Source organism: Carcharodon carcharias, chromosome 18 (genome assembly GCF_017639515.1).
Source record: "Carcharodon carcharias isolate sCarCar2 chromosome 18, sCarCar2.pri, whole genome shotgun sequence".
In the NCBI taxonomy this organism is placed as follows: domain Eukaryota; kingdom Metazoa; phylum Chordata; class Chondrichthyes; order Lamniformes; family Lamnidae; genus Carcharodon; species Carcharodon carcharias.
In genome coordinates this window covers 90,376,320-90,388,509 of record NC_054484.1, presented here as the reverse complement: position 1 = coordinate 90,388,509, position 12,190 = coordinate 90,376,320, and the positions used below count along the sequence as shown (strand labels likewise).

Genomic DNA, 12,190 nt, shown 5'->3' with positions numbered 1-12,190 from the left:
ATACTGGCTAAAGGAGGTGCTAATGGTAACATTAAGAGTGGAAAGCACAATGATGGCCCTAGTGGGGGTGGGGTGGGGAGAGGGGACGGTGTGGGAAAAGAGATCTAAAGGGACTAAAAGGCGGCGGTAAAAAATGAATAAAAATGGAAATAAGTTTAAAAATAATAAAAATAGGCGAAATATATATATATATATAAATTAAACAATATTTGGCAAAAAGGGGTGAGGGTGGAGGAGAGAGTTCATGGTCTGAAGACGTTGAATTCGGTGTTAAGTCCGGTGTTTACTTCACCCTCATTGCTTTCCATTTCCCTCCTGGTGCTTGACAAGGTGTTTACCCTTTAGTTCTCAAGAAGAATCATACAGACTCGAAACATAACTCTCTCTTTCTCTCCACAGATGCTGTCAGACCTGCTGAGATTTTCCAGCACTTTTTATTTTGTTTCAGATTTCCAGCAGCCGATTTATTTTGCCTTTATCTTAATATAGCGGTGAACAAGAGTTAATATAGCAGTGAGAAAGAGTTAATGTAGTAGTAAGCAAGGGTTAATATAGCAGTGAACAAGGATTAATGAAGCAGTGAGCAAGAGTTAATGTAGCAGTGAGGAAGGGTTAATGTATCAGTGAGCAAGAGTTAATGTAACAGTGAGGAACGGTTAATGTAGCAGTGAGGAAGGGTTAATGTAGCAATTAGGAAGGGTTAATGTAGCAGTGAGGAAGGGTTAATATAACAGTGAGGAAGGGTTAATGTAGCAATGAGGAAGGGTTAATGTAACAGTGAGGAAGGGTTAATGTAGCAGTGAACAAGAGTTAATGTAACAGTGAGGAAGAGTTAATGTAACAGTGAGCAAGAGTTAATATAACAGTGAGCAAGGGTTAATGTAGCAGTGAGGAAGGGTTAATGTAACAGCGAGGAAGGGTTAATGTAGCAGTGAACAAGAGTTAATGTAACAGTGAAGAAGAGTTAATGTAACAGTGAGCAAGAGTTAATATAACAGTGAGCAAGGGTTAATGTAACAGTGAGGAAGGGTTAATGTAGCAGTGAGCAAGAGTTAATGTAGCAGTGAGCAAGGGTTAATGTAGCAGTGAGCAAGAGTTAATGTAACAGTGAGGAACGGTTAATATAGCAATGAGGAGGGTTAATGTAGTAGTGAACAAGAGTTAATGTAACAGTGAGGAAGGGTTAATGTAGCAATGAGGAAGGGTTAATTTAGCAGTGAGCAAGGGTTAATATAACAGTGAGGACGGTTTAATGTAGCAATGATGAAGGGTTAATGTAGCAGTGAGCAAGAGTTAATATAACAGTGAGGAAGAGTTAATGTAGCAGTGAGGAAGGGTTAATGTAACAGTGAGGAAGAGTTAATGTAGCAGTGAGGAAGGGTTAATGTAACAGTGAGGAAGGGTTAATGTAGCAGTGAGCAAGGGTTAATGTAGCAGTGACGAAAGGTTAATGCAGCAGTGAACAAGAGTTAATGTAACAGTGAGGAAGAATTAATGTACCAGTGAGCAAGAGTTAATGTAGCAGTGAGGAAGGGTTAATGTAGCAGTGAGCAAGTGTTAATGTAGCCGTGAGCAAGGGTTAATGTAGCACTGAGAAAGGGTTAATGTAGCAGTGAGGAAGGATTAATGTAACAGTGAGGAAGGGTTTATGTAGCAGTGAGCAAGGTTTAATGTAACAGTGAGGAAGGGTTAATGTAGCTGTGAGCAAGAGTTAATATAACAGTGAGGAAGGGTTAATGTAGCAGTGAGCAAGTGTTAATATAGCAGTGAGCAAGGTTTAATGTAGCAGTGAGGAAAGGTTAATGTAGCAGTGAGCAAGTGTTAATATAGCAGTGAGCAAGGTTTAATGTAGCAGTGAGGAAGGGTTAATGTAGCAGTGAGCAAGGGTTAATGTAACAGTGAAGAAGGGTTAATGTAGCAGTGAGGAAGGGCTAATGTAGCAGTGAGCAAGGGTTAATGGAGCAGTGAGCAAAGGTTAATGTAGCAGTGAGGAAGGGTTAATGTAGCAGTGAGGAAGGGTTAATGTACAGTGGGCAAGGGTTAATGTAGCAGTGAGGAAGAGTTAATGTAGCAGTGAGCAAGAGTTAATATAACACTGAGGAAGAGTTAATGTAGCAGTGAGCAAGAGTTAATATAACAGTGAGGAAGAGTTAATGTAGCAGTGAGCAAGAGTTAATATAACAGTGAGGAAGGGTTAACGTAGCAGTGAGGACGGTTTAATGTAGCAATGAGGAAGGGTTAATGTAGCAGTGAACAAGAGTTAACGTAACAGTGAGGAAGAGTTAATGTAGCAGTGAGCAAGGGTTAATATAGCAGTGAGCAAGGGTTAACCGAGCAATGACCATCACAGCCTAATATCCGTACTCCACTAACATTTATATGGGTAGCATTGGCTAAACCAGACATGACCTGCTGTGATACTCTTTTGAGTAAACCTGTTTCCATCTGTTTCAGATGAAGTTACATTGTTTCATAGTTTGCCATTGTGAGATTTGAACTCTTGATCTTGGGGTTACAAACCCAGTACCATAACCACTTGGCTATTGTGATGGTAGTCCTGATAATGAAAACCTTTAATTGGAAATAACCTAAAGATGCATTTTGAAGATTTCAAGTGATGGGGCCATAACTGTTTCCTTCGGCAGCTTGTTTCACTGGGATAGCCCTTGGGAAGATACGCTGCTTTGGAATCAAATGGTCGTTGTAGTTTTTGTGGATGCTACTGAAAATGGAAGTGGGCACAGGTGCTTCGATCACTTTCAGGCACCTTAATGAAGATAGACAGCCAATAAATCCGGAGGGGACAACCCCTAAATCAAGGACATACACTGGAGAATCCATTCAGGTAAAGGGCATCTCCACAGTCCCAGTCTCTTATAAGCAGCAGACAGCTCAGCTGCCTGTGCTAATAGTGAAAGAAGAAGGACCCAGTTTTTAGGCCCAGTCTGGCTATAGAAGTTCAAACTTAACTGGTCTGAGATATTTCACCTAAAATCAGGTGGAGTTCCAGAACTTCTAAGAAAATGCAATGTGGTTTTTCGGGATGAACTAGGGAAGTTAAAAGGCATGCGGGCCAAGATACATATGGAGCCACAGGCGACACCTCACTTCCTGTGCCTTATACATTGAAAGAAAAGGTTAACGTGGAGCTGTGCCAGCTAGGAAAGCTGGGCATTATCCAACCTGTTTAATTCTCAGAATGGGCTGCACCCATGGTTCCAGTGGTTAAGCCCGACCACACCATACGTATCTGTGGAGACTATAAATTGACTGTAAATAAGGCAGTCAAACTAAACAAGTACCCTATCCAAAGGATAGATGATTCATATGCCAAAACGGCTAGAGGCAAGTCCCATACAAAACTGGATATGAACCAGCAACTAGAGCTGAATAGCACATTGAGGGAGTACATAACCATTAACACACATAAGGGCCTCCATCAGTGCACCCGACGACCCTTTGGGTCTCGTTAGCGTGTGCTATCTTCCAGAGAACAATGGAGAGCCTTTTCCAAGGACTTCCATGAGTAACTGTATATCTAGATGATGTCCTCATCATGGGGTTAACTGAGACGGATCACTTGACCAACTTGGAGGAGATGCTAAGACAGTTGATGGAAGCCACCGTATGGTTAAAGAAGGAAAAGTGCACATTTCAGGCACCAGACATGACTTATCTAGGCCACAGGGCAGATGCCATGGGACTGCACCCGGTAGGAGATAAAGTTAAGGCAATAAAAGATGCACCATCACTGTCCCTTATCGAATGAGCTAGCTGAGAGGGCAGTACAAACTTGTAAGCCTGAAAAAGCTACCGGAAGGCACTCTGGAATCTCGACTTTCCTGGTTTCTTTTCTGTTATCGTTCAACACCACATTCGACTAAGTGTGCAACACTGTTGGAGTTATTAATGAAACGGCATCTGCGTACATGTCTATATCTCGTCTTTCCAAATTTAGAGGGGAAGGTGGCGCGGAACCAGAGTAATTGTGATATACACAGTAAAGTTCACACTTTCAATGTAGGTGACATGGTATATATATGGAATTACAGCAGCGGACCCTGTTGGGCTCCTGGACCCATTGTCTCAGAAACCGGTCCACTATCTTACCAAGTACAAGTGGGAGATAGAATACTCTGAAAGCACAAATATCATATTTGTGCCAGAGAGACTTTCCAACAATCAACTGATCCATCTGTGATTAACATCGAACCGTCAATTCCTGAGGTGTCTGATCGACCTAGAATAGACATGCCAAATGTTTCTGAAGAGTTGTCAAATCCTGAACTGCCACATTCCAATGATGTCTCATGCTGCAGTTCTAGACCCTGTTGATCCTGTTCAGGAACCTCCATTGGTAGAGCTATATAAAGAGAGAACCTCAGCGACTTGATCTATGATCACCTGAAATTGTATATATGTTTGTTGGATTGTTCAAATGTTTTCCTGTAACAGAATTGTAAAAGACTAAAAGGGGAGGAAATGTGGCAACCGGGTGTATAGTCTCTCCCTTCTGTCAATCAAGGGGTCATGAGATGTACTGCCAGGGCTCCAACCAGTGACCTTTTAGTGCCAGCAATCCAGGAGGAGGTGCTTCCTGACAAGAGTCCTGGTTGATGCAAAAGCATCTGTAAATCTCTCTGTAATAAACTATTTCTTGATTAAACCTGCCTGCTCCGTCGAGTAATCACAGGAGTCTTGCTACAACTCGACAGAGAATTGCTGATACAAAACCCAGAGTAATGTGTGCGGTTTTGGTCTCCTTACTTAAGAAAGGATATACTTGTATTGGAAGCAGTTCAGAGAAACTTCACTACAGGCTGATTCCTAATGGGATGAAGGATTGTCTTTTGAGGAAAGGTTGAGCAGGTTGGGCCTGTACTCATTGGAGTTTAGAAGAATGAGAGGTGGTCTTGTTGAAACATATAAGATCCTGAGGGGGTTTGACAGGGTAGATGCTGAGAGGATATTTCCCCTCATGGGAGAAACTAGAACTAAGGGGCACAGTTTCAAAATAAGGGGTCTCCCATTTAAAATGGAAATGAGAAGGAATTTTTTCTCAGATGGTCATTGGGGTCTTTAGAATTCTCTTCCCCAGTGAGCGGTGGAGGCTGGCTCATTGAATACACTCAAGGCTGAGATAGATAGATTCTTGACTGACAAGGGTGTCAAGGGTTATGGGATACAGGCAGGAAAGTGGAGTTGAGACCACAATCAGATCAGCCGTGATCATATTGAAAGCTGGAGCAGGTTCAAGGGGCCAAATGGCCTACTCCTGCTCCTATTTCTTAGGACCTTATAATCTAGAATCTTTTACAGAGGTTGTGTGGCACAAAAGAAGAGAAAGAATTAAGAGAGGAAAGACTTGCCTTTATGTAATGTGCACATGTGATTCTATGTGATCCTCTGGGCATCCCCAAGCACTTTACATCCAATGAAGTACTTTTGAAGTGTAGCCACTGGTGCAATGTAAGAAACACAGCAGCCCACTAACAGCAATGTGATAATGACCAGATTTTTTTAGTGTTATGGTTTGAGGGATAAATATTGGCCAGAGCTCCCCAGCCTTTTCTTGGAATAGTTTATTAGTGTATTTTATATCCAAGTGAGAGGACAGGCAGGCCTTGGCTTAACATCTTATCCGAAAGGCAGCTTCTCTAACAGTGCAGCACTCCCTCAGTACCACACTGAAGTGTCAGCCTAGGTTAAACTCCAGTCTCATGCAGTGGAACTTGAAGTCATGATCTTCTGATACAGGGAAGAGATTGCAGCCCATTGAGCCACAGCTACTTGCAGCTAGCAATGGGACACAGGGACAAATGACATAGGACTTAGGAGCAGGAGTAAGCTATTCAGCCCTATGACAATACTGAGGCTTAATGAGAAGGCAATAATTCTCCTGTCACCCTTCAATAGTGTACAGTTAACCATCAAATAAAGCTGCGATGGCAATTTCTAGCTTCATTTGTTGGGGAAGAGCTGCTCTATATCATATATAATAGCATCTTAAGGAGGTTCATTTTGAATCCATTTTCAATGCTACTGCACATATCAAAGAGATCAATTCTTCCCCTTTCATTTTAAGATTCTCTGCATTTAAACATTAATTTACAGGTTATATTGAGCAAAGGATCCCCCCTGTGTGCTATGTGCAACATAATCATAAGCTTGTGCATGAGGAATGGGTTTAAAATCTCATTATACAAAGCAAACAGAGCGAAGCTGCCACCTCGCTGCTGATTAACAATTAATAAGCTTAACTTCTGAAGGTAGTGGCTGTGGGAATAACCGAATGTCTTTGCATTAGCACATAGTTATAGATTGGATCAGTGGGCATCACTCTGAGTCTGAAGGGGTCAGGGGTCAAGCTTCATTCCAGGAATTGAGACCATAGACGATCCAGGATGACACTCCAGCGCAGTACCGAGGGAGGGTTGCACTGTCAGAGGTGCCATCTCTGGATTGAGATGTTAAACCGAGGTCACATCAGCCCTGTTTGAGGAGGAGCAGGGAGGACTCTGGCCCTACCACTAGTTGGTTATTCATCCGGCTGATGATTCTGAGGCCTTGCTGCCTGATACTCGGCTGCCTTAGCAGCGATTGTACTTCAGATGAGAGGAAATGAATTGGCTGCGGCGCTCTTTTGCAGCGAAAACTAACATGGAAAGTCAATCCTTTCTTTACTGCAGTTCACCGGATCTTCATTCTGCAGAGACAGTGACCCCCATTGGCCACTTTTGTAGCAGCACTCCGAGTTAACAATGTGCCGTTACTGAATCTGCCTGGGCAGTAAACACTCCAGCTATGAAATACATCAGTATTTCAAATGAGAAAAGGATACTATTTTAAAAAATCCATTTTGTTCTTTTGGCTGTTTTGGGTTCATATAATTTTGCCTGAAGGTAGCAAATATTAATTGGAAAGAGAGCAATCACTTGTAATCATCTGGATGATCACATAAGTCTTCAGGCAGAGACACCGCATTAATTCCCTTTGCTAATCTAAAACTCTGCTGCCCATATCTTAGCTCCCTTCAAGTCCCACTTTCCCATCACCCCTGGGCTTGATGACCCACACTAGCTCCTGATCCAACATTTCAATTGTAAAATCCTCATTCTTGTTTTCAAATCTCTCCAATACCTTGCCCCTCCCTGATCTTCCCCAGTCCCACAGCCCTCTGAGATTATTTGAGTTCCTCCAATTCCAGCCTCTTTTTTTTCAGTCTTTCATGGGATGCGGTTGTCACTGGCTAGGCCCATGCTGAATTGCCCTTGAGAAGGTGATGGTGAGCTGTTTTCTTGAACCACTGCATTCTGTGTGGTGTAGGTACACTCACAGTGCTGTTGGGAAAGGAGTCCCAGGACTTTGCGCACCCCCGATTATAATCGATCCACTATCTTCAGCTGCTTTGGCTCGAAGCTGTGCAATTCCCTCTCTAAACTGACCACTATCTCGTCCTTTAAGCAACTCCTTTAATAGTCATCTGTCCTGATATCTCCTGAAGTGACTCAATGTCAAAAAATGTTTTTATCGAATTCTCTCTTGTTTAGGGATTTGGGACATCTTGACTTTGTTAAAGGCACCAGAGAAATGCAAGTTTTGATTGCTGTTCTTTCTGTTTTCTGTGCAGGAGATGAATGGGTTCACCTTGTCTGTGTCCACCCGAGGTAGCCAGACCAGTGAGGGAAGCCCTGCCGCTCGACCACTCAAATCAGAGAAAGAAGCATTATTAGTAGGTAGAGTATCCTGGCTCCATCTTATTTTCAGTGCAGAATACCATCTCAGTTTGTCATTGGATAAACATTGTGTAGATCGCTCGCACAGGCAGTTGCAAATTTTTGACCATATGCCAGAAATTGCAAAAGCAACACAGGAACAGGAGGAGGCCATGCATCCCCTTGAGCGTACTCCATCATTCAGTTCGTTCATTGTTGAACTATAGCTGAACCACCCGCTTTTGATTCCATAATCTTTAACACCCTTACAAAAAAGCTTTCAATCCCAGTTTGCAAATCTTCTATGTAATCCCCCCCAGCCTCAACAGCTTTTTGTGGAGTGACTAAAAGAAGGACTTGGTGACAGAGACTATAGAGGCCCAATTTTACACCAAACGAAGGTGGGATGGCAAAACAAAAATGGCAGCTGAGCAGTGGTGACAGCCCCGCCTCCTTTTCCACAGCAGCCATTTTGAGGGATATGGGAAAGATCGTGAGGCAGGGAGGCTGCCCACCCCTATTGAAAAGCCCAAGATCGGGCCTTTCAGGATGTTCACTGGGCAGGCGACTTCGTAAACCTGCTGTGACCCCGAGGAGTTAGAAGAGGTGAAATTGGCCATGGAGGCAGGCTAGGAAATGTCTTGAAAGATAAGTTAGAAGATTTTCAGGGTCTCAAGTGCGGTATTGGAGGCAAGTTAATGTTGAAGGAGGTCAGTAAGAGTAGAATTAGGAGCCCCTAGAAGGCCAAACTTTGGGTAGGAATCTATTTTTATGGCCCTCTCTCAGAGGGCAAGATTAAGTGCTGGCAACCGAGGCTCAGACCTGTTGTTGGCACTCGTAAGGAGTCATCAGAATTCTTGAAGAAAATAGCAGCCGAGGTGAGCCCTTCAGCGGGCTTACGCTGGGGCCTTCATGCCTCGGGCCTGCCAATTGAGACAGTAGACCCGCCTCCAGCACAGAATGCGGCCTGCTGCTGGGAAAACCCTGTTTCCTGGCAGCTTGACAATGAAAGCAGGATGGCGAGAATAGTCCCGCCTCCCGATTCCCACTTCCGATGAAAGTCCCTGAGAGTACACACAGGAAGCAGGAAGAAATGCAGCTGTGCCTGGGACACTTCTAATTCCCTACTGAGGGAGGATTTATCCCTGTTGGAAGAGACAAGAGGGAAAGCTGTTTACTTTCCATCTTGTCACGATGCCTATGTGTGGCTTTTAAATGCTCAGCTCCCAAGAACGGTAGCAACTAAAAATCGACAAGCATATGTTCTATCTTAGCTGTTATAGCCCTTTTAACATTCTGCTAAATAGCTAATGGACCCGGATAAATGTGCAACATTTCACTCACCCAGCTGTGAACAGCTTTCAGGAAAGTGGCTGAACTCCATGGCTCTTAATTTTACTGGATGGTGTATTGCTTGCATCCCCCCGCACCCCACCACCCACCGTCCCCCCCCAGGCCCCCACACATCATCCCCTGTAGAAAAGCCAGTCACAAGCCATCCAACTTAAAAAGGCTGCCCCACAGCGATAGTACACTGGGGGTGGTCTTAACGAGGTAATTGAAGGACTTCTGCCCCTCAGGGACGGTAAGCCCCGCCCTCAGGAGCTGCTGGCCAATCTGATTGAACTCAGCAGCCAGAACTCAGTAATGGTTTTCCGTTCCCCGCCACCTGCAAATACACCAGCTTGTGGGGGGCTGTAAAACACTGCCCCATGGTAGGGAAGATATTTAACAACCAGTTAGAGAGTAGGCAACTCCAGTGGAAGAGGTGGGTGCTGCTGAGGTAGATCGGAAACTGAGAGGGTGCCTTAACATGAAGACGCCCTCAGAGGCTTGGATGAAAATAAGACATGACCACGGTTGAAGTCATATGCCTCTTGGAGAGGAGGGGAATTCCTTCCAGCCGGTTGGGCCTTGGCTGTGACCTTTCCTGCTGTGGGACAATGGAAAATTAACTAAAACCAATAGTCTCCCATGGGAAACCTGCGAGCAGTTTAAAACTACCTCCCACCCCCACCTTTCCCCAACATAGAATCTTTATTGGGGCAAGTAATTACTGCATTTGTTTAAATATATTGAAAGCACAATAGAGAGATAGGCCAGTCAGCCCAGTAGGTACATGCTGGTGCTTATGCTACACACAAACCTCCTCCCATCTAACTCCATCACACTCTATTACAAATCCCATTCCTTCCTTCCCCACGTGCTCATGTAAAAACTCTTATCAGTGCCATGTTCCTCAAACACTATGGGCGGAAACTTGCATTCTGGAGTCTAAGTCCGGTGGCGGAAGCAGTAGTCGGAGTGACTTCCACCGGAGAGCTGGGTGGCTGAACACACGAGATCTTGCGCTATTCAACTCATTAATTATGTAGACACAAGGAGCATGTCGAATCCCGTGGGCCAGGCAGGCAGGAGGCCCGGCCCACAATACCTCACAGCCTCCAACGTCTGGGCGCCATGTTTAAACGGCACCTGGAGAGCCATTCACTCTTCCACTCTGCTTCTTGACTCCCCCCTCACATCACCCCAACCCCACCAGCTCCAGTCCTCCCTCGGTCTCACCCCTCCCCTTGGTGCAGTGTGTGTGACAGGCAGCTGATACCTCTCTGTGACCATGTGAAAGGGAGGCAAAACCAGCGTCCACTGACCTCCGAAGTCAAGGAATGGTGTTTTCCTTATGAACTCAGAATTAACTGAAAAGCCTGTGCTGCCTTTAAGCTTTTGGCAATTGCAGATGTGCACTCTGGCACAGGTCTCACAGGCTCCTCTCGCAAGTAATAACAAAATTGTGCTCTCCCACTGATGGAGAGATATTGGTTCAACAGCAAACAGAGAATCCTTAACAATCCTCTATGTCTAAAATGCAAACCCACCGTGAACAATTTGAACAGGACAAGATCGATTGTCAGGCTTCTCATGTCCACTTAGCTGGGAGGCACATTTGTGTTTCTGAGGAATCACTTAATACTCGGGTTTCCAGGCACATTCAATTAGGACACAGGAAATGTAGCTGTCTATGACGATGTAACGATTGAAAACATTATCCATCATCTGAGTTTTTTATTCTGAACTGGCCTAATGCATACGATTTACAGCACAGGCCATTCAGCTCAACAGGACTATTCTGGTGTTTGTGCTCCACACGAGTCTCCATCCGTCCTATTTCATCTTATCCCATCAGTATATCCTTCTGTTCCTTTTCTCCATCTTGTATTTATCCAGCTTTCCCTTAAATGCACCCAAGCTCATCATGCCAACCTCTCCTTGGGGTGGCAAGACCCACATCCTCACCACTCTCTGAGTCAAAAAGTTTTGCCTGAATTCTCTATATTGGGGTGATTAGCATCTTATATTTATGGCACCCTGTTTCGGACACTCCCACAAGGAGAAGCACCTTTGCTACGTCTACCAAAACCCTTTCATAACTTTAAAGACCTCAACCAGGTCATCTCTCACGGTGCACATCTTGCTTACACATGGAATGAGTGGAGTGAAGGAGATGGTAATAAAAAATGTTCTTTCTGCTAATCCTGAGAGTTGTTTGGCACACACAGCCTATGAACATTGAGAGCTGAATGCTTACTGAGTGCTATACGTGCTGAATGTCAGTGACCTTTACCCAGTTATTAACCCTCCCCATTTTGTACCTATTGGGTGTACTGCATTTTCTTCACCAGGCTAATCCCTGGGATGACGGGATTCTCCCATAAACAGAGATTGAGGAAAATGGGCCTGTATTATCTGGAGTTTAGAAAAATGAGAGGTTATCTCATTGAACCTTATAAAATTCTTACAGGGCAAGACAGGGTAGATGCAGGAAGGCTGTTTCCCCTGGCTGGGGGGGGTGTCAAGAACCAGGGGATACAGTCTCAGAATAAGGGGCAGGCCTTTTAGGACTGAGATGAGGAGGAGTTTCTTCACTCAGAGGGTGGTGAACCTTTGGATTTCTCTTCCTCAGAGTGATGTGGAGGCTCAGTCATTGAGTATGTTCAAGACAAAGATCGATAGATTTCTAGATGCTAATGACATGGAAAGCTAAATTGTCCATTTACCAACTTAATACTATTTGATACATTTTTTGCACTGTTTGCGATCATCTCTTATCCACCCTGCTATCCTGTCCCCCACACTCTCCAATCCCCAGCCCACCCTCCTGTCCCCCACACACACCAATCCCCTAGCCCTCCCTCCTGCCCCCCACACCTCCAATCCCCCAGCCCACCCTCCTGTCCCCCACACACTCCAATCCCCCAGCCCTCCCTCCTGCCCCCACACACTCCAATCCCCCAGCCCACCCTCCTGTCCCTCACACACTCCAAACCCCCAGCCCACCCTCCTGTCTCACACAGTCTCCATCCCCCCATCCCTCCCTCCTGCCCCACATGCTCTCCAATCCCCCAGCCCATCCTCCTGCCCCCTCAACACTCTCCACTCTCCCATTCCACCCTCCTGTCCCCTGCACACTCCAATCC

The 12,190-nt window shown here is 45.0% G+C and overlaps 1 protein-coding gene across 4 annotated transcripts in view; it reads left to right on the top strand.

The window, feature by feature from the left end:
- The window catches only part of enox1 (ecto-NOX disulfide-thiol exchanger 1), a 303,520-nt gene that overhangs the window by 268,765 nt on the left and 22,565 nt on the right, over positions 1-12,190 (top strand). For 2 of the 4 annotated variants that reach the window (XM_041211429.1, XM_041211428.1), the window contains one exon: positions 7,631-7,736. The exons of 1 other annotated variant lie outside the window; for it this stretch is intronic. In XM_041211429.1, coding sequence (XP_041067363.1) covers positions 7,631-7,736 — 106 coding nt within the window. The remainder of the gene's footprint in view (positions 1-7,630; positions 7,737-12,190) is intronic. One more of the 4 variants, XM_041211430.1, reaches the window with a different exon arrangement.